The sequence below is a fragment of the Spea bombifrons genome, chromosome 2 (assembly GCF_027358695.1).
Source record: "Spea bombifrons isolate aSpeBom1 chromosome 2, aSpeBom1.2.pri, whole genome shotgun sequence".
In the NCBI taxonomy this organism is placed as follows: domain Eukaryota; kingdom Metazoa; phylum Chordata; class Amphibia; order Anura; family Pelobatidae; genus Spea; species Spea bombifrons.
The window spans coordinates 125,881,753-125,904,764 of NC_071088.1; the positions used below are offsets into that span (position 1 = coordinate 125,881,753).

At 41.8% G+C, this 23,012-nt stretch overlaps 1 protein-coding gene across 1 annotated transcript in view; it reads left to right on the plus strand.

The window, feature by feature from the left end:
• The first annotated feature begins 10,845 nt into the window (after positions 1 to 10,845).
• The window catches only part of ATP8A2 (ATPase phospholipid transporting 8A2), a 240,413-nt gene continuing 228,246 nt past the window's right edge, over positions 10,846 to 23,012 (plus strand). Inside the window, exon 1 of the mRNA XM_053456407.1 lies at positions 10,846 to 10,981. Within this exon, the coding sequence (XP_053312382.1) occupies positions 10,939 to 10,981 (43 nt within the window). The 5' untranslated portion in view covers positions 10,846 to 10,938. The remainder of the gene's footprint in view (positions 10,982 to 23,012) is intronic.

Sequence of the window (23,012 nt, forward strand, 5' to 3'; positions counted from 1 at the left end):
AAAAAGAAACAAAGACATCCACTTGCCGTGTTGTGGGAGCGTATACAGTGCAGCACACACTCGAGACCACATATACATAACACATATAGCACTAGGGCTCCGCTGTCCGCTGCCGCTATGCATTAGGGTCTTCTTCTCGCCTGAATGTACCTCTGTTACCCAGCTTCCAAACCTCAACCCCCCCATGGAGATTTTATATAAGGTATCGTCAAAGATCAAGACCTTCCAAGAGCAGCACGTTGCTTCGCCCTAACGCGTTAAGCCGAACTTATGGCTTCCTCACGGGATATAGATATATTGTCTATGAATATTTTTCTGCTTGTTATCCTTTGAGGGCCTTATTAAGTTAGGAGCTAAACAGACGATATAAGAAGATAAGAACCATAAGCGGCCCTGCTGCAGAACCTGGTGGCAGATCAAGTGATCGGTCTCCCCGGTGCTCTGCTGCTCAATGGCCCGGTGACAGGTGAGACTTCTGGTCTCCGTAACCGAAACATTGATTATGTTGAAGATGATACATAGATTATGTTGAAGAGTCTCCATAGAATATATAAAAAGGTGCTATGATCCTTTAAGAGGCAGTGCTGGGACATCATATTCTGGCGCCCTGCAATGAGGATGGCAGATATGGAGGTGGCAGCTGGATAAATGAGCCAGTGCCCATGCCTGTCAATGGAGAAAGGATCATCGCTCGCAAAAGCAGGGCAGCGGGGCAACGATCCAGGATAGAGGAATGGTGCTATAATCAAAACTCTCCTGCAAAAACTGGGCTGGTTGGCAGGTGTGTGTCTGCATGGTGCCTTTGTGTGTCTGTGTCACAAGAATAGAAACATACAGGGAACAGACACAATGATTGTTAACGGGACTTTGTGGTTTTACTGTCTTTCATAACAGATCATTTTTTATATTTGAACATTAAGTTAGCTTTTATAAAAAGATGTTTACATTAAAGGCAAAGCAGCTTACCTCAGAAACCAACTCCCTGTATTTACAATAAATAAATAAAAAGTGATACCTGTTTCACTGTAAAACCAAAAAGAATGTTCATTAGCACATCAGTGCAGACTTATGGAAATAATATATTCTATATATGTTGGAATCCTAGGTGATGATGCCTAGGAAGGAGCCTAAAGCTGTATCAGACATCTGCATCCAGGTGTATCTACACCTGCCTGCTCCATGCAGGGTTCTAAACCTGAACCTGTCCCTGCACAGAGGCTTCTACCTAACCGAGTGCCGTCAGTCACCTGTCCTCTATAACATTGCTGACTACAGAGTTCCAAACTGCCTCTGGAAGCAACCTCAGCACTTGCACTGCGCGTTGGGAGCTTCATGAAATGGGTTTCCATGGCTGATCGGCTGCACACAAGTCAAAGCCGAGTCTTTCCTCTTCCATCGTGACTGTGCCCCTGTGAACAAACCAAGGTCCATGGAACTTTTCGTCCAACATCAGTGCCCGATCTCACAAATGCTCTTTTGGCTGAATGGGCGCATTTTCCTGCAGACGCACTCCAAAATATTTTGGAAAGCCCCTCGGCAGAGTGGAAGCCGTTATAGCTGCAAAGTGTGGAAGGGGGCAGCTCCATATTGTTTTGGAATGGGATATCCAACCCTATTTGCTATATGTGTGATGGTCAGGTGTCCACACATATATGACCCTTTTTCTTAATGATTTTAGTTTTGGTGAATGTGGGAGAATGCTTTTTAGGGTTCTTAAATTACACTAGACGTGGGAATTTCAGATTATGTGATGGATCTAATAGAAATGTGGGTATTCATCTGAGGTATTCATCACTGAACTGGAATATAGCAGACATGTTCAAATTGGAAGGGGTTAAACAATTTGCTATAGTGTTGTTCTATTTATATTTTCATGATTATCAACCTATAACAGTAGAATACCATATTATACCTAGCGTCTGCAACCTCATTCAAAGTCTGATCATGTTTCCTTGCACTGAAAGCCAGCAATCATTTCACAAATATTCCTCAGAACAGACACAGTACACAAAATGAACGGCCTAGCCCTTGTGTCGCTTCTATGTAATACATCACAGATCTTTCATGGTTATTGGCACTTGTAATTATGAGACAATGATTAAGGGCTCTCTTGAGAAAGATGTGTAAGTCCTATTTCTATGTCATTTTTTTATACAGCCTTAAACCGACATCAAATTGACTCAATGAAAGTCTAAAGCATATATACATACAGTATATTGCAACAACCCAACAATGCTTATAGGCCTTCCTAATTCATGTATTTTGATAAGTTGAAGGGACTAAACATTGGTAGACCTTATTGTCGTTTGATTAAAATAAGCTTTTATTCGGAGGACCTGTAAGTGCTCGGGGACTTTCTTTATATTACCGTACTTTCATTACTTGCCAACATAACTGTGTATATATATACCGTATTGGCTCGGATATAGGCCGTCCCCGTATATAGGCCGCACCCTAAAAGTTTGGTGCTTTTTTAAAGAAAAAGTTTTTTTCTTTAAAAAGGCACCCAAAAAACATGCTGCCACTCTGTCCTCCCCCCCGAGATATGCTGCCACTCTGTCCCCCCCGAGATATGCTGCCACTCTGTCCCCCCCCGAGATATGCTGCCACTCTGTCCCCCCCCGAGATATGCTGCCACTCTGTCCCCCCCCCGAGATATGCTGCCACTCTGCCCCCCCCCCCCCCGACTTACCAGAGGAGACTCCCGGGTGTCTTGCGGGGCCGGAGGGGGACATCTATGCAAATCGCGTATACAACTCCCGGTATACAACTCAGCGGAAGTGCCGGCACCGGAAGTTGTATACGCGTATTGCGTAGATGTCTTCCGCCGGCCCCGCAAGACACTCGGGAGTCTGCTCTGGTACGTCGGGGGGGGGGACGTTCACCGGCGATGCGCTTAGACAACCTCTCGTGCCGGTACTTCCCTCGGGGAGGCTGTCTGAGCGCATCAGAGAGTAGGATACAGGTCCCCTGCACCGCTGCGGGGGATCTGTATCCTAACCCCACTGCCTGCCCGGGACATGCATGTCCCGGGCGTCGGGCGCTAGACCCCGAATATAGGCCGCACCCCCACTTTAAAGACTTAAAGTGGGGGGAAAAAGTGCGGCCTATATTCGGGCCAATACGGTATATACGATATATATATATATATATATATATACCCCAAGACTTCAGGCTTCCAAACCGGAACACCTATATTGGTGGGTGTGGCCAGAGGCATACCGACCAATCTTACAATGGATAATGGAATGTGGGACTATTTAAAGACCCAGTAAGTCAAAGGAAGAGCACATTAAGAATGATCAAGGTTATCCTAATTAGCTACAATCATAGTCCCGATGAGCTGTTTCCCAGTTATTATCTATGAAAAATGATCTTTGGTGCGTTTGGACGCGGTTCCATGGTCAACGAGTAATAGTAGTAGGCGACAGAAGCTTTTAGCTGTCTGCCTTGAGGATGGCAGCACTGTGGTATTGGGATATACCGGTACTTGTAGCTATCTAAGTGTGTTGAATAAAGCTGGCCGGTGTGCTTTGACCTTGATTGAGTATAGTCAGTTTCTTGCTCCACACAGTTCAAGCCACCTGAAGAAGAAGCCTCTAAGATTATGTGGCCAAAAAAAGGTATCGCCTTCACCTGAATACTCCATCATCTAATGAATAAATACTGATATATATATATATATATATATATATATATATATATCTATATAGTCATGTTCTGCACACCATGGACCTTTTTAAATGTCAGTCTTTAACAAGCATGCAAGCTGATGCAGCCAGTTAAGCAGCGGGTGGCTTTTGGTCACCCCAATTAAAATGAATTCTGCTGTTACAATATAACAGTTCATTGTTATCATCCAGTTGTAGTTTTACATTCATAAAGTTCACAGAATATCCAAAACTAAGCTGGGGTCAGCATGACCAAATCAAAATGTGGTAATTTTGAAACTTAAAATGTTTATATATAATGCAAAACTGGGTCCATTTCTTATAACAGATTGTCATAAGATGTCTATAAATTAGATTAGACAACAAAACCTGGCTCTCAGGAACGATCTTGTCACAAGTCAATGGCTAATATAAAAAAAAATCCTAAAAAAATATTTAATGAGTTTTCATCTGTGAGGTCAGCTCCTGTCTTGACCCACAACTTAACTTCAAAGTTAATTTTACATATACAATAAATGATACGAAACAGGAAAATTATTAGACTTATGCACATGGACCAAAAACGATGCAGACCGTTTTTTAGTTCCATTTTCGGTCCATTCGTTCTCAGGCAACAATTTTTTTTTCTGCTCTTTTGGTTCGGATGAAATTCAGAGGGCATTTTTTAGATTTGGAAATGAAATTTGTTGTCATTCACTCCCACGCTCTCTCTCAATGCCTCTTACTTTATCTGACGACTGTTTTAGTGTCTCCTTCTGTGCAGCTCATCTCCTTGTTCTTCTCCTCTCCTTGTTCTTCTCTGCTTCTTTGTTCTTGTCCTTCATCTTCTACCAGCTCTCCCCTGCATTATCCTGACCTCTTCTTTACTAGTTTACTCAAGCTTACTTCAGCAATAAGGCAGACCCTCCAAGCACACAGTGGGGGCAACCTCTCCCTCATTCCTGTGTGTCAGTGTTATTGTAATTTTGTGTATTACAATTAATGTTCCTGTCAATATTCCCCGTTATTGTAACATTATTGTATAGACGCTGCTGGCTGCCTATAAGTGAGTGTAGTGTGAGTGTGGTGAAGCCGTTAGATTTGACTATTGGAAGCCTTCAAACCAACTCAGCGCCTGTTAACCAGACTTGGAAAGAGATAAGCTAACGAGCCGTGAATAGGTCTCTGTTATTATGTCAACAGTTAGATCTATTGTAATCAGAGATTCCGGGTCAGTTGAAGTTCATTTACAACTTGAAGAAACAGCAAGCAATTACTAGGAAGCTATTGATAGAAAGCGGGCAAACGTAGCTAAAACTCCTACAGAGGTCAGTTGCCAAACACCGAGACATTTCTGAATTCAGTTATTCCTCCATGTGTTATGGTACAGAAAAGCAATAGGGAATTAGTTTAATTGGGAGATTACAACCTAAAACAAATTGTGCTCAATTATCTACGTGAATTATGCATTGCTTCCTTTCACCTGTTTTTTTTAGATATATAGAATTACAATCATCTGATATAGTTCCTTAAGATAAGGTTGGTGAAAGCTAGAGATCACGTAACCGGTTAGTACAAAAGCTGCCTTGTATTCGGAAAGTCATTCCGAAATGCACAGAACCAATAAAGCAAACTTTCAAAAAATAACTTCACTTAACAGATGAAAAGGTAATTTTATGCGTTCCAAAGAATTTCAACATAACCCAAGTACCTGCGAAACCCAGAGCGACATTGTCATTGGACGTAAAAAAAAATAAAATGCAGGTCTCAGTGCCTTTCCTCAAGGAAAAATAATTTTCAGAATAAACTGACATTAATACTATGTCTTTATTCAACTTTGTTTTTTGGGACAAGTAGGGCCTTTTTTAAAAATCGTATTCATATATGTAAAACATCGTTTTTTATTGATAACATTTTTAAAACATTGGAATGGGGAAAAAAAACAGATTTTTTTAAAAGTTTAACAGGTAGATTTGGGTATCATCTGCATATAGATGATACTGGAGGCCAAAGGAGTTGATTAGTTTGCCAAGAGATGAAGTATAAAGAGAGAACAGCAGAGGGCCAAGGACTGAACCCTGGGGGACGCCAGCCGAAAGTAGCAGGGGCGATGATGTCTTTCCAAAGAAGTTGACAGAGAAGGAATGGTTAGACAGATACGAGGAGATCCCAGAGAGAGCTGTATCTCAAATGCCTGTAGAAGCAAATGATTCAAGAAGAAGGTGGTGATCAACAGTATCAAAAGCAGCAGAGAGATCCAATAGTATTTTCTAATCTATTCACTGCAAGTATTTCCCCGTAGTATATATTATTATTATTCACAGTTTACACCACCCTCCGGTTTTAATTTTACCCTTTTCTCGCTTAATTGCGGCACAGAAGAGCAAAAGGGGTTTTTATTATTTTTCTGTGCCAAGCAGACTCTCCCTTGACGCTCACCTGATGTTCTTATTGTAATGTTAGGACAGGTTGGCAGGAACTGCCCTTGAGTTGGGATTAGAGAATATATGAGTTGGACTTATCACAGAGATTCACTTAGTCTAGAAATCAAGACATTATCACTTTTCTGTTAGGACTCGCTTAGCTAAAATACAGTATTTGCATTCGTATTCGGGACAACATAAAAAGGAACGCGAATGTTGCGTTTTCGTTGTTCAAACCGAATACCAAAGAACCTAATATGGCGGCAGGTAAACGTACACGTTAATATCTCCCGGCTAATCTCCCTGGTCTCCTCCCCCTGTACAAGTCACTGCCTCACATTGCAGGGGTTAACAGGAATCCGTAGATTTCATTGCAGCTGCCCTTCATTGGTTGATGGCAGAGGAGCCCTCCACCGGCGACCAATAGGCTCGCTCTTATGGACCTTTAACATCAGGATAGGAAATTAATTACAAAATGCCGGGTCTGCCACAGACTGCCACAGATTTCAGCTTCCACAAGGAGAACGGTTATCTCCAAAGTAATCACTGGCTGCAAAAGAAGAACCGTTGGTTATAATAAACTAAAACATAGATTTTGGTGCTTTTGTCAATTATTTCATAGCTGAATATGCTTGCCTTTCATCTTTTGCTCAATGCCGTAGATGCCGAGAAACTCTCTTCCCTTTTAGCGTTGACAAGTTTAGATAATAGAATCCTTTATGGAAGAGACCTTTTGCCTTGTATGTACGCTGAAATGCAATGTCTTTCAGTGTCGGTTTCTGTCATTCCTTTGTGTTTTCGCCAAACGTCTTATACAGACCCATACAACAGGTGCGGTGTTATCTAGCAATATTCAAAAGAAATAAAAATAGATATTGTAAGCACAATGCTCCACGAGACCTTTTTTTTTGTGAGTCACTATAAGTGGCGTAGCTTGTTTATAACAATAGCAGACACTCCTGTGCAGGTTTAGGTTTAAATTTGACCCTAGGCAATGTAGTCAATGGCTTCATTTGCAAAATGTTGGGCGGATTAAGAGAAGCAACAAGGCATTGAATTACACTGCGTCTCAATTGCAGACATTTTTACGAACTTGGATGATTGTATGTATAATATCTGAATTGTACTAATATGGGTAAAGATGAGATTATGAACAGTAATAGACTGGGAGAGGGTAGTGGCCCGGCACTTTAAGGCCAGTAGCCAATAAATCACATGCATGCGACCACTTGCTGGGAAACATGCTACGCTCTTAGATCAGGTGCCTAAGCTTTTATTGCATATGACCTCACATTTCCATCAGGTGGCCAGATGCTAAAAGACTGGATTGGTCGTGTGAATGACGATAACATAAGGCACAACGGGCATTGGCTCATTTTCCGTGTGTCCAGAGGCCAGTCTGAGCCCAATTATGAATATTGTTTCCTGACAAAATCCGGGGGCTTTCTTCATTCAGAAACTAAATTCATTGTCACTCACCTCATTCACACTTTCGCTCATACTCTCTCACACTCTCATTCACTCTCTCTCTAATGCTTTCTCTCAAGTACTCCAAAATAATGAATATGGATTCACGGAGAAATAGAAGAGTTTCTGCACCTCTCTTTCTCCGTGTGGTCACAAAAGTCCAGAAGGCCTCTTAGAGATGTGTTATCCCTGTGCTGGGAAAGAGCATCTTGAATGCACTATTTTGTTGAATCCAAGCAAAATGGCAATTTATGTTCAAAATTATTAAAGAAAAATCTTTATTTTTCATCTCTTTGAATGATGCTTCCCTTGATAAATAAACAAAGAAAAGAGTTATCTTTTTTTCTTTACCTTCTCCATCAAAACAGTGATTTTCAAAGAAGATGACTGGCGCCACCTGCAGGCTAAAATAAATATATACATTTTATTTCTTCATTCATGGTCTATATCCAATAGCAAACATTACACTCACCTACAGACACCAGACAAGCCAGAAGGCTTCTTTATCCCTCAGAAAGGGATTCTGGGTAGCAAAGCCAGTGAGACCAGAGCAGAGACCCAGATTAGATATCCGAAAGGCTGAAAATAATTGGGAATGAGAAGGAGTGGAGCATGTGAATGGAGAAATCAAGGAAGTACATAGTTACAGTGGAGCTGCCACGTTGACGTCTTTTAGCAAAACTAACTAATCATGTTATCGAATCCACTTACTGTCCAAAGTCTTCTCTTGCCCACATCCTTACAAAGGTTGCTATCAAAAATCATTAACTAAACAATATGGGAGAAATACCCATGCTGATCCAAAAGAAAGGGAGTCGTTTTTTATCCATAGGCTCATTGCATAGGTTTACATAATAATAAATGATGACGTAGGGAAAAAAGAAAACAATGTCACGCGCTCAAATTGATAGAGGAGGAAACCAAACCCTCAAGGACAGGTTTTAGGTTTTACCTAAAAGGAAGGGGGCAAAGTCTCTAATGTAATGTTTTTTTGAGGAACACTATTTCAGAGAAGACACTCCACTTCCAGGCAGCTGCAGCTGGTAGGATACAGTTTCTGTTCGCTGGAGAAGACTGGGTCACTTTCCTAATAAAGCTGTTTGTAGGCACTAGGCATGTAATTCGCTGCTGGTGTTAAACATTTAAGGATCAATATCTCCTCTTCATAATCTAGAATAAGTCAGTCTGTTCATAAGTAAATAGTACATCTCTGTACAGACATTTAAGCCCCGCTGACTTATTGTTCTCCCTGTTGTACATCAACTTGCCTTCAGACGATAAGCAGCCAGCATCAACTAAAAACGAGGGATCATTCCATTCTGAGACTGTTACCAGTGTGCCAACGATGCAGTGGAGCCCTTCTTGATAGCATTTATCGATCTTGATTTATGGTTACAAAATTTGATGAACATCACTGCCTTGACCATTTAGTGTACGATCATTGATGTTTCCTGGCCTAGGCCGACTAAGCCAAGGGCAGCGGGTCCTTGGGGGCAGCAGTCCACCTGTCGTAAAGCAGGGCAGATCACCCTCTTATCCTGCTGCCCAGTGGGCCAGTTACAGGCTCTTTGATCTCCCCAACCGGCTCCTTTACACACAGCACAGCCCCCATAGACTGCATTAGGAGGTCTTTAAGACACAGAGCGCTCATGTTTTCCTGTTGTAAAAATCTCTAACCTTACTTGGTCTTTGGCTTTGTCTTATATTCAGGATAGCGTTATGCCTATCACATGCATGGACACATTCCCTCATCGTATTAGCCTGGAAAGGCCACATAACCTGCGATCTGGAATTCCTATAATCCTATAATCTAATATGGTAAAATAAATAAATACCAACAATTGTTAAAAACAATAATTTAATAGACTGATCTAATCCAGTGACCCAAATGGCTTTTATTTGGCAATAAGTACAAAGACAACACTATAGTTTCAGTAAGAAAAAGCAAACTTGACTTTGTTGGTTTGTCAACAGGTTTCATAAAGCAGTACATATTACAAGATGTGGGCAGTGAGTGAGCTCTTGGAACGATATTCAGTGTCGTTTTTCCCAACAAGGGAACACCTGTAGTGATGAAACGTTCTTTTATTTTCTCTGCATCAAACAACCCATCCTTCACCTACACTTTACTATGCTGTACAAATACCATCAATAAAAAAGAACTTCTGTTTGTTTTTTTTAAACATTTCCGCGTTGGCAGGTGCGCACAAGGATCCGAGAGATTCTTAGACAATGGGCTCAAATGTGCAGAAATCATGATTTTGGGGGAAAACACAGTTTATTTCATCAGTGCTGTGGTTTGGCTGCATCTTTGCCAAAGCCACAAATGTAAATACGACAGATTTTGCTGAACAGAAAATCTCATTTGGATCCTTTGGCAACAAAGAAAAGAAAAGGAGTGTCAAAACAAGAAAGATAGAATACGAAATTATAATCATGTTCTTTTATTAGCTTTACCAGGAGGTTTTCTAGAAAAAATCCCATAAATCCCATTCAGATCTAAAATAGGACAGATAAGAGGACATGGAGGACTCTCAACACAGCTTGCAGGAGGCTCCATCATTTTGTGCTACATATATATTAAAAACCAATACGTTACAATGACTGCTGACTTGGTTGAGGAGCCCCCTTTAAACTAGAAATAGATACAAGCTGAAAAAACCAATGACATTTATGTATAACATAACACAGTAGCATACAGTGAAGAAACATCTAACATGGAGACATTTGTATTTAAGATTTTACCAGATCTTATATTGGATAATACATAATCATAAGCAGTTTTTTTAAAACATAGCAGGCCACAGGCATAGGTTGGAACGCCCAGGTTTTGCCCCAAGTTTCAGGGTTTTGGCTCCAATCTCAGGGTGAGGGGGTAGACTGTTAGGGTCACATAGTCTGGAACCGACTCCTTCCTATTCTACACTGCTTGTGTCGTATATAAGACTCCCACTTGGTGCTTTAGCTACCAATATGTTATAACTGATGTCTCTGCTTCAATGCAGGTGACTTAACTAAAATGCATCTTTAGATAATGACAAGTCCAGTTTTCCATGATGACCGGTATTAGAGCCGCATTTGGTGTCTCACCACATAGGATTGTCACGATACACTATTAATGGGTTAAGTGTAGTGGGGTCAGTTCATTTAGTAGGTTCCCAGGTATTGCCATGGGGGGAATGAGGGAGATGCTTCCCAACTTGCTGTATCTGATATGTGTTTTTACCCCAGTGGTCAGTCAGTTGCTAGCAGCCCTGCTTCACCAGTATGCAGCAGCAGCGTTCTATACATACTCCCCCCCCCCTCCTGTCGTTGCGGCCAGCAGATGCACTTGCAGCAGGCTGCACATAGGCGCTCTGCATGAGCCGCACATCTTGGCATGCAGGAGCCTTCTAAAAATGACCTTGCAGAGGAAATCGAAGAAGATCCATTCCTCCGGGGGTAAGTGGTGCTTTAAAGGAAGGGGGAGGGGGTCTGGGGAGGAGAAGGCGTGTTATTGAGTTAATGACTTCCATGGCCGTCCTGTCTTTATTGTTTGTCTGTCTGTGTCCTTGTGCAGCGCTGTTATTATGCTGAGGCTTCATGCAGCCAGTGCCCCCGGCTCCGCAGTGTATGCGTGGCTTCAAAAAATGTTCTAATTCAATTATATAGAGGGGAATGGTAATTACATTATGTGTTTACTGCTTAATGCAACAATTCCACGTTGGTTATAAATACCCCCATCACACTGTAATTTTGTGCATATGATAAGGATCATGTTACCATCCTTTGACTGTATATTTGTCAGACTCATCATCGTCATCAGTGAGCTATAGAATGTAACACGTATGTGCAGACCTGGGAACCTTCAAGGTTTCACCCTGAGTCTCAGGTATTTGCTCCGGTTTCAGGGTCTCAGGTTTTGTTTTTGCCTACAGCTATCAAATGCGTATTAAAGTACTCCTGTGAGAGGAGAAAAGGTGATAACGCGGCACTCATAGATCTATCTATTTTTTAATACATTTTTATTATTTATTGTTTATTGTTTTTAAGTTGCTGATTGTTGTTGGCAGGGCTATAATAAACACAGGCCTAATGAATTGATTATTATTATTAATCATATTAATATTATTAACGAAGGCCCTGGTGGTTGATTGGGTCAGAGAGGCTTCATAAAGTTGAGGTAGAGAGATAACTTTCGGACATGATGATATTATGCTGAAATATATAGTCCTCCTGCACCAAATCAAAGAAAAAAAACGTGAGCAGATTGTGCCGCGCACTCCAAATTAAAATTACGTAAAGACGCCAATATGTCCGTTAAAACCATAAAGCTTTATTGTTCTTCGACACATCCATAAGAGCAAGACAGAGAATCCGCGTCTGCAGCACATGATGGTTTACATAAAGTGGGTGGGTGGCCACGCTTCTGACACTGACGACAACACGCTCTGGTCTGCCCTCCCCGCCTCTAGCTACACCCCCAACACACGTGTCCCGATTCGCACACCTGAATGTTGGGGGATATACTAGCTAACAGTTAAAAACTATATGACAAGTAAGCCTCAACCAAACTTTGGTTAACAAAAGCCGTCTGAATACCCGGAATGGATGGAGATTCCCGTAACACTCAGAACATACACTAACATGGTATACCCGCCTGTGACCACATGACCCGTGTTTTCCAGGACACATCATTTTGACATATAGGGGAATTGTATATATTATGTATAGTCTATAGATGATGCTGTTTATATACTATGTATATATATATACTATACTTAGGGTTGCCACCTTCCTTGCAAAAAAATACCGGCCATGCTAATTTGCATAATACATTATATATGCGTGACATCGCAGGAAGTGATATAGGAGATACGATACATATGCAGAGGAAATTTTCCTATATCACACAAACAAAAACAATCAAAGAATAAAAGCACATAATTATAAATAACACTTATTAAAAACGAATAAATTAAAGGGAACACTAAATACAAATACATCTGACAAAAAGTGTAAATGCAAACATTTAAACAGCTCCTATGTATGCAGGCAGGAGGAGGGACATAAGGCTTTTTCCTCCACAGGCAGAGAGCCTACACAGGCCGGCCGCTCCACGGCTGCTGCCAGACTCCAGAGCACCGCTGGGGGAAGTGATGTCATGAAATGAAACATCACTTCCCCCCAGCGATCAGCCTCAGGCTCAGCCACAAACGCGACACCAGCACATAGACATAGCGCTGCGCTGAAGACAGAGCGGCACTGGGCACTCCCCCTCCGGCCAATCACCCTGCCGGCAGGGTGCTCTAAATACCGGCTATGCCGGTGAAATACCGGCCAGGTGGCAACCCTAACTATACTACATAAAGCCACACAGCACCTCAGAGTATTTTGGTTTAATACAATAGAGCTGTACAAGATCGCTGCTAATTTGTGCATGAAGGGTGGGGTATTACAGAGCTATCAACTTCTGACTTATAGAAAAAGCAAAATTTCAGCAATTTGCTTCATGATCCCATTAGTCACAGTTTTAGTCTCTTTTTTTTGCCCCTGTTTGACTTTCTAAAGTAGCATTTCTTTCCTGTTACAAACTGCACCTACAAACCCACAATATCAATAAAGCGTTTCTAGCACTTAAAGTATTAACTGTTCAGATATATATGTCAGGAGCACTGGGTGTATGCTAATGCATGTATACAGGGCCACGTGCTCCCAACGCATTTCCATTTTGCGGCTAAGCTCGGTTATGGAGCTCCATCCATCCATTATACAGAATGGCAGTGCTCCAGAGTATTTCTCATTGAAAGACTCGTTCATGCACAAAGAGGCTGGGTGGACTTCAGGATATATATATATATATATACACATATATATATATACACATATATTATATATATATATATATATATATATATATATATATATATATATATATACTACCCCAAGGCATCTCCCCTTCTGAATGACAAAAAGTTAGATATTCAGTGTGGCAGATGACTTATTTAATAGTCATAAGCCAGAACTGTAGTTCTATCCGTGCCTCGAACCTCTCTCACAAGTAAATAAATATGAGAACAGGACAGTAAATGTGTGCAACGTCCATATTAACCTCATATGAAGCCAGCACCGGCAACCACCCAGATTATAGGATGGCTGGCCCTGCGGGAAAAATGAACCTAACGAGATTTCTGACTCCGGGACTCTAAACCCTCGTTAATAGATCAACGAATCGATAAATTCCTAGCCACCTGTCTTCACTTTTTAAAAGAACAAAATTATCTTTGAAATAATAAAAGACAATACAAAGAACGGAACAAGCATTACCCAGATGAGGAACATCAAAGCCCCATTGTTTTGGTAGAATACCTATCACAATAAAATATAAATAAAGGAGAACATTTGAGGATGTACAGTGAGAACTGGCTGAGCTCTACGTGTTCCCCTGTTCCTCTTTTTAAGCTGAACGGTGTTCTTCTACTGGGAATATCCTTAGTATTGCTTGATTGCACTAGAAAGTCGATATATCGGTGAAATTCAGTGAAAAACAGCGAACTAGAAGAATACGTTTTTTTCAATTATCACTTAAGGTTAATAAGGATCTCTAAATGTTTTTTTAAAGGGGAACTCCCAACAAACATTTTTTCACTAGTATCGGATAATAGGTTTTTAAAAGTACGGTATTGTGCCAATTTTAAAACAGTTCTGGTTTTTGCATAATATAATGTTTTCAGACAGCTGCATATTAGCCATTTGTAAGCGTTCTAGCTCGGCTATTTTAGTCCAGTCTACAAAACAAACACCCTGACTTTTTACGATACTGCCTTGTGGTAAACAAAAGAATGACTCTATCTCAAATGCTTGGTAGGACTCTCTGACTAATGAAATTCTGGCAAAACAGACTTCATTAGCATTGCCACAACACTGTATACATTGTACCTCATGGTGCTGATTTCCCTTTAAGCCTTTCATACATCATGGTTGCATCGAAGGAAGTAAGAAGAGGAAAGGAGAATTCAAAAAAGCATAAGTGACTTATTATGCAGGATTTACAACAATAGGTGCAAGAAGGCACAAGGTTGACTTAAAGCACAAACTACTGACGATTTATATAAGTAATGGAAAAAACAAAAGGAAAATTAATATAGCTGTATTGGAACAAAAGAAGGTACCTTTTTTTTGGGCCAACATAAAAATGAAGTCAAGTAAGTCTTAACAGACCTCAGAGGCCTCTTCTTCAGATTTAATATGGAAGATTCCATCTGAAGAACGGACCCCTGTAGTCCTGAAAGCTCAGGTCACTATATCTTCTTTCTGAGTTGGCCCAATAAAAGGTATCACCTTCGATAGTTTTCAGCAGCTGAAGAAGAAGATTTTGGGTAGCTATATCTTATATAAGTTACAGAATAAAAAAAATCTATCCGTTTCCAAATGATTGCATTCTGTGCGGATTTATGTTCTCTCACAGTCTAGCGACCATATTTCACAAAGTTCCACCTTGTCGTCTGCACAAAACAGATGAACTTCAAAGATGTTCTACAGAATCATTAACAGGTGAAAGTCCATGAGTCACGTTAAAGCAGGGTGACCACATGTTAGAATTGTGACTTCAGTGGATACGGATGTCATGTGCATGTCAATCAAATGTAACATGTGTTATCTCATGTTCAGCTGCTGACCCCTTATATAATTTGGCAGCCGCTGCCTCTTCATCCCCAGTCTGGCCCTGCTGCATGTCCTTCTCCTTGCTAGTTGCAAAAGGCAGATCTTTTATTCCAGTACATGACATGGTCCTGGAACATGGTTGCTCAGGGCCCATCCCGGACAGCTCTTTTGATTTAGGGACTGTCCCAGGAAATCTGAGATACATGGTCACCCCATATTTTGTAAACAAGTGAGAAGGGGGCAGATTCTTTTTCGTGGGGTGGGTACATAAGATATGTGCGCACCCAGAATATAAATCGTGGCTCTTGGTAGTGTGTTCTCTAATAAAAATAATTTATCTCACAAAACAATGATACAAATATCAGCTGCTGCAACACATTTATTATTCAGTATCTGCATCCAATTCAACCAATACTTTATTGTCTTAATATGACCTTGCACTTTATTTACTTTCCATTTTCTGGCATCCTGTGGTAGGAAAACAAATCATTCTCATCTAGGAACTGTGTTTAAATTTAGCATTGGCTGTTTTCCACTCTTTTGAGATATTCGCTGTGGAGATGATCTGTTATTATTGCTATTTGTCTATGGCGCATGTTAAGCATTGAGATAAACACTTTTGGCAGTCCTATGTAGCTCCCCCATTATCCCACTTTGGTAGACAGTATGGATCATGGACTAGTTGGGGAGGTCCTCTGATCTCCCTTGACTGCCCCAAGGAGATTAAAATCATAGGGGGATCTGTGCTGTTGTGCATCTGACTCCTGCCCTGGTCCTTTAATGCCAGTGACTGCCTAATGACGCAGGTGCTGCCGACAGTGGATACAATGAAGGGTGTGCTCTTCTGTTTCAAGAGCAACATGTTCTTCAGACTGGAGTGTTGCCCTAAGATATTTGTTTAGAATACTTGACTTGGGGTTACAACTGAACTTCACTGAAGGGTCATGGGACATGATTTAATATTTGCATGACATGCCCATCCCATAGGTACACCTTTAGTGGATGTCAGAGCCAGTGGCATATTCTGGCCTAGAAAGACGAGCTCCTTTGCCTCAAAACAGTAAAGCAATTGCACTATTGACAATCAGACTCCCTGTAGCACGACTGTTCAATGGTCTGCTTGAAAAAAATACATTATTGGTGACCCCAACTGGCCCATTAACACTACGAAGCAGAGTCTCCATAGCTTACTTCTACCTTGTGGCGTGTGTCTTTAGAAAGGAGAGTGCTGGAATATGACATCACATACCAGCACTCAGTATTAATGGCTGAAAGGGGTTGAGGTAGAGCTGCGTTAGGTTAGGCTTAGGACAACACCATAAATAAATATGGCACTGATCAGAGCTGGAAAATAATAGATAATAAAAAATTATTAGTGGTGAAGTTAGGTTGGGCACTGCTATAGGCCTTACTTAATGGATACAACATCCTACGGAGGCTGTGCTGGCTCTGAACAGACGTCCATACTTTAAATGGGTCGGTTGAGCGATCAGACATCTCCCTTGTAACCAGCCCATTGAGCAGCGGTGCCGAAAAGAATAATCTCATGTATGTTTTGCAGAGGGGCTGCTGCCCCAAAATGAATATAATTTCTTCCCTTTAGGATAATACATGAGAAAAATATTTGTCATGATGCATTTCCGATGGGCTCCTTGGCATTAATACTATTAGACTGTTGTTTTCGGAGCATTTTGTCCCCCCCCACAAGACAGCTTAAGAGATCCACTCTCTTTCTCCTCATTTGAAGCCCATGCTATCCTACATATTAACTCCCCTACTCTTGATGGTAACACCCTGGACCTTATTTTTTCTAGCATGTGCTCTCTCACTAACTTCTCTAATTCCCCTTCCCCCTTCTCTGACCACCACTTCCTATCCTGCTCTCTAAACTTGCCTCATACTCGCTCCCTTGCACCCTAACCTCGCCTAACCAGAGACCTCAGCTCTATCAACCTTCAGAAATTCTCAACCAATTTACTCACTCTCCTCTCTCCTATATTAAACAGATCATGCCCTAACAATGCTACCTCTCTCTATAACTCCACTCTCACATCTGCTCTTGAGGATGTAGCCCCAGTCACTACTCGCTCTTCGTGACATTCACGTATAAATGAATGCTACATTCCTACTACTCTACTCTCAACCTTGCTAAAGAAACTTACTTCACCTCCCTCATCTCCTCCCTGTCTCATAACCCTAAACGACTCTTTAGCACTTTCAATTCCCTTCTTCGACCTATCCCTACTACCCCTTCTACTAACCTTAATGCATCTGACTTTGCCACATACTTCAATAATAAAATCAAAACTATCAGATATGACATATCTACACAGTCATCCCCCTGCCCGCACCCTCCTACCCACTGACCTCTTCTCCCTTCACTACATTAAATCAATTCTCTGCAGTCACTGAAGAGAAGGGTACTTGCTCTTCTTCTTTCCTCTTGTCCAACCACATGCCCCCTTGATCCGATCCCTTCTCATCTCACCCAGTCTCTTTCATCTACCCATGTCCCTACTCTAACTCATATCTTCAACCTCTCCCTCACTACTGGATCTGCCACATCCTCCTTCAAGCATGCTACCATTACTGCTATCTTGAAAAAGCCCTCCCTTGCCTCGACTGATCTGTCTAATTACCGTCCCATCTCTCTGGTTCCTTTCACCTCTAAGCTTCTTGAAATAATTGTTTATACCCGATTAACTATGTTTCTTGATTCCAAATCCCTACTTGACCCTCTTCAATCTGTTTTTTTTGCCCTGGACACTCCACTGAGACTGCCCTTACTAAAGTTACTAATGACTAACTAACTGCTAAATCTAAAAGCCACTACTCCATACTAATCCTACTAGGCCTTTCTGCTGCTTTTTACACTGTGGACCACCCTCTTCTCCTTCAAACTCTTCATGGTCTTGGCCTCCGTGACACTGTTCTCTCCTGGTTCACTTCCTACCTCTCTGATCGTACCTTCAGCATGTCCGTCTCCAGTAACACTTCCCCTCCCCTCCCTCTCTCAGTTGGGGTACCCCAAGGCTCAGTTCTAGGACCCCTTCTGTTCTCTCTTTACACTTCCTCGCTTGGCAAACTTATCTCATCCTTTGGCTTTCAATACCACCTGTATGCTGATGACACCCAGATCTATCTACCCTCCCCTGATCTCTCTCCCTCTGTCTTAGATTGTGTAACTATCTGTCTCGCCTCTGTCTCTACCTGGATGTTTGCACGTTTCCTGAAACTCAATCTCTCCAAAACTGAACTTCTCATCTTCCCTCCCTCCAATGCTAAGACTCCCCCATCAGTTTCCCTCAATGTTAATGGTGCTATCATCTCCCTACCCCTCATGCTCGCTGTCTTGGTGTCACCCATGACTCCGACCTTTCGTTCACCCCCACATTCAGTCTGTCTCTAAAAACTGCCGTCTCCATCTTAAAAACATTGCCCGCATCCGTCCCTTCCTAACAAAGGATGCCACTAAGGCTCTGGTCCATGCCCTTATCTCCCACCTTGATTATTGTAACTCTGTCTTAGCTGGTCTTCCTCTTAACCATCTCACCCCTCTACAATCCACCATGAATGCTGCTGTCAGACTTATCTTCCTCTCCCATCGCTTTACTAACGTCTCTCCCCTCTGTCAGTCTCTTCACTGGCTGCCTGTCCGCTTCAAGATTCATTTCAAGATCCTGACTCTTACTTTCAAATTCTTTCACAGCGGTTCCCCTCTCTACATCTCCTCACTCTAAATACACTCCTATATAAAACAATAAATAATAATAATAGCAGGGGGTCCCCGAGGGCTGGCATCAGTGCCGAACTTAACTGTCTAAGGTATGGCTAGTTTGGGCGCCTCCCTGGTGAGGATAGCTGGGAACTTGTTGGCTCCGGCTACCCGGAGCCTACACTTGTGAAACGAGGCCAGGACTGCCCATTGAAGTCAGCTATTAGCTTTTATCGCTATGCCTCTATGTCTTTATTTTCATTCAATTTAATTGCCATATTAACGTTGCACCAGTCATGTCCCAGTCATGTCCTTTCACATGCATGGACATGTATTCGGCTAAACACATCTACTGCACGGAAATATCCCTACTGCCCCCTATCCTGGCAATGGGAATCCAGAACTCAAAGCAGGTGACGAATCCGGGGAGGTAGAATATGTTTATAGTCAGGAAACAGCTATGGGGCAAACACAGATCTGTCCAAGGGACAAGCTTGTTTAAACACAAAAGTGAGAATCGCAGAATAGACAAGATAGGACCATGGGGCGCTATATGATGGCAGTTCTGCTTTCTCAGATGCCGCCCCATGTAGCTAATCACACATAAAGATCAGGAAAATAAGACTGCAGAGCCCTGCCTAATGATTATGCTGTGATCATCACCCATGAGATTACAGCGAGAGGACACAGAATACCCACTCCAGATCTGTGGAATATGTAAGATTTATGAAAAGTGACCTGTTTTGTCCATAAACCCAGCTAAATAAAACAGCATTAAAAGTCCTTATGTGGGGATGTCTCTAAATAACTTGTTAATGGATTTATTGAGCTGGTCGCATTGTTTAAACATCAAAGTCATTTGTACAGTACTTCTGTGCTCTCTGCAGACTGTACTATCCTCTCTCCTTCTCAACTACATAACAACATATACAAGAAAAATTGATTTTTTTTTTTTACTTAAAATACACTAGAAGGTCAATTGTAATGGTGTGAGATTGATGTTTCTTGTAAGCATGGAACCATTACAGTTCCGTTGCTTTGAAGCTTTCCTCTATGGAATGTTGCAGGTATTGGTCAATTGATTATGTTAGAGATTTGCGGTTGTTTCAATTTTTTAATGTCTCAGCAGAGGGAATCTAATCAGACTATAAGGTTCCTTTATATTGGAAAATGAGGAATAAAATATGATAAAAATAATAACAAGGGGAGTCTCAGACCTAATGGCACCCCAGGTAAAATGCATCCTTGGATAGATTTGCGGAGTCCACTTTGGGAGTGACCACTGCGCACACTGCACATATTATACGGTGTATATATATATAAACTCACATAATTATTTGTTAAACATTTCTAAATGTACAAAATTCTGATTTCTTTATTTCCAACAACTTCTGTGAAATATAGAACCAAGTCTATCCACTTCAGACATCCCTTTTTTACTATATAATATGTACATAAGGACTATATAATATGTGCAAAAGGACTTTGACCCAGCACAGACTGCATCCACAGGATTTGCACAGATTGCACTGACAGGTTGCACCCGAAATGGTCTCCTCTCAGAGTCTCGAGTCACCTCTCAGTCAGGGCTCTTCTTTGTCTGGCTCAGGCCTTTACTCATTCTATACCCTTTAGGCCGAAAACAGTCATGCATAGAATATGCACATATACTCTACTCTTACAAATAACTGCCCATAAACATATACATACATATACACATTACTACTTGCCCCTACACACAAACATCTTGGCTTACTGTTGCCCTTGCATGCACAATTATCCTCTTTATCGCTGCTCTTTCTCTTAACCTCACCTTTTCCCCTATCTCTCTCCTTTCTGTATATGTCCCTTTCTCTCTCCTTTTTCTCCCTACCTCTTCATTTTTCTCTTTTATCTCTCCCCCATTCCTTTAAGCCCCATTCTTTCCCATTATTCCTTTTTTTAAATCTAATCCATTTTTCTTTATCTCTCCTCCTATTTCACTTTATCTCTCCCTTTTCTCCATATCCCCCCACTTCTCATTATCTCTCCCCCTACTCATTATCCCTCCCCTTTTTACCCATTTCCCTCTTTTCTCCTCATCTCTCATTATCTCTCTCCTCCGCTTTATCACAATCTCTCTCTTTCAACCTACCTCTCCTTTTATTCATTTTTATAATTGTCAGCCCCCAATTGTCACGTGCCTCTCCCCCAGTAATTCACATATGCACTGGCACACATTTTTACATACTCTCATATTTTCAGACTTACACCCTCATGGCAACACACATTCACACATACACATCCATGCTCACACACACACACACATACACATCCTCAAATTTGCACATACACACACTTATGCTTACACACATACACACCCATGCACACACACAGATACAACTGCACATTGCATTGCACATGCATGCTTACACAGCCTTAAACATACATATCCATGCTTACACATACACACTCATGCTCACACACACTTCCACATACAGATCCATGCTCACACACACACATCCATGCTCACATACTTACATACATGACACAAACACACATACATGGAAACATACATGCTCACAAACACCTATACACTTTCCAACCTTCCCTCGCTCATCCCCTCCCACCCTTAGCCTAAACTGCAGATTTTCTTCATTTTACACGTGAGATCACAAGACCACGCTCTGTTTCTGCCTCTCTGGGCCGATTGAATATTTTAGGTATTTACAGCGGTTTCAACGTTTTAATTTTTCAGGAGAGAGAATGTCATGGAACAAGTTTGTTTATTTAGTTATTTCCCTCTTACCCTTTAAGTGGCTGGTTGCCCTGGCAACTTTCCAATTCTCATAGCTGAGATTGGGCTATTCCTCCTCCCCTGCAACTTTTCTGTAGTTGGTTTGTTCTAGGTGTTTTTCCTGTTCCCCTGTATCTCCCCCCTGGACATTCTATCTCAGCAGCCTCTGTGAGTACAGGTTCTGATTATCTTCTCCCTTGCAAGGCAATCCGTTTTTACCTTCCCCTTGCAGAAGCACTTCCACTCATAACAAAGCACCTTCTTCTAGAGAAGCACTTTCCCAACACTATACAACCAACAAGTGCCTTTATTTCTGTGACTTTCCCAATAAAGCTAAGAAAATACAGAAGACTTTGTGTGCTTTCATAGGGGACGAGTTAAGCTATCTGACCTTATTCATTTCCTGGCATTTGACATTCATATCCAGGCATCTGACCCTGGGGTTCCAGAATAGTAAAAACGGATACCATGTGCTTTGGGAGCAGCACAGAAAGCTCCAGCTTTCCACAGCTTCAATATAAAGGCACCAGCGCTGCAACCCAGCTCAGTGTATTACTCACAGAATTATCACTCTTGTGTCTTGCCTGGGTTAACCTTCTGCCCAGCTACTAAGTTAGGAACAACAGTTATACTTACCCCTGTGCATGTCCCCTCGGTTAAGGCTACCAAGGGCCACGCCACTGGACATCAGCCAAGATAGGGATCAGAGCTACGGATACCTGTCAGTACAGCTACCTCTACGCTGACTGCTGCAGGACACCAAACGGCTCCAACCGCTGACACAGGTTACAGACCGCACGCCACACAAACTGGCTAAAGGCCTACACACACCTGCAGCATGGAAGAACTCAGACCCTCACCAGACACAACACATAAGAGTGACAGGTCAGACACTGAAACAGCGACACAACTGCAACAGATGCAGGAAGGCGCAAGGCCTAAGCGAACAGTTACACTGACACAAGAAGCCTGTGAAAAATATGAAGCTGACATTGAGATGCACCGTGCTAAGTTGGAAAAGGCATGGGAAGAAATCGAAATTGAAATGAGTGATGCCACAAATGTTGGCGAACAAGAAAAGGACATTAAGCGAGCCATAACTCAAATCAAGTCATGTCATAGACATTATGTAGCATTGTCACAAGCATATTTCACCTATCTGACAAGAACCAACACAATTAATAGCCTGAGAGAACGCGATCTGCAAAAAACAATCGATATGGAACGCGACGGCATTGTGCAGACCGCCATTATGGAGGCGCAAAGTGAAAGAAAGGAGCTCCTCCTGGAAACTGCATCGCAGCGCTCCAGCACATCCAGGCATTCTTCCAGATCAA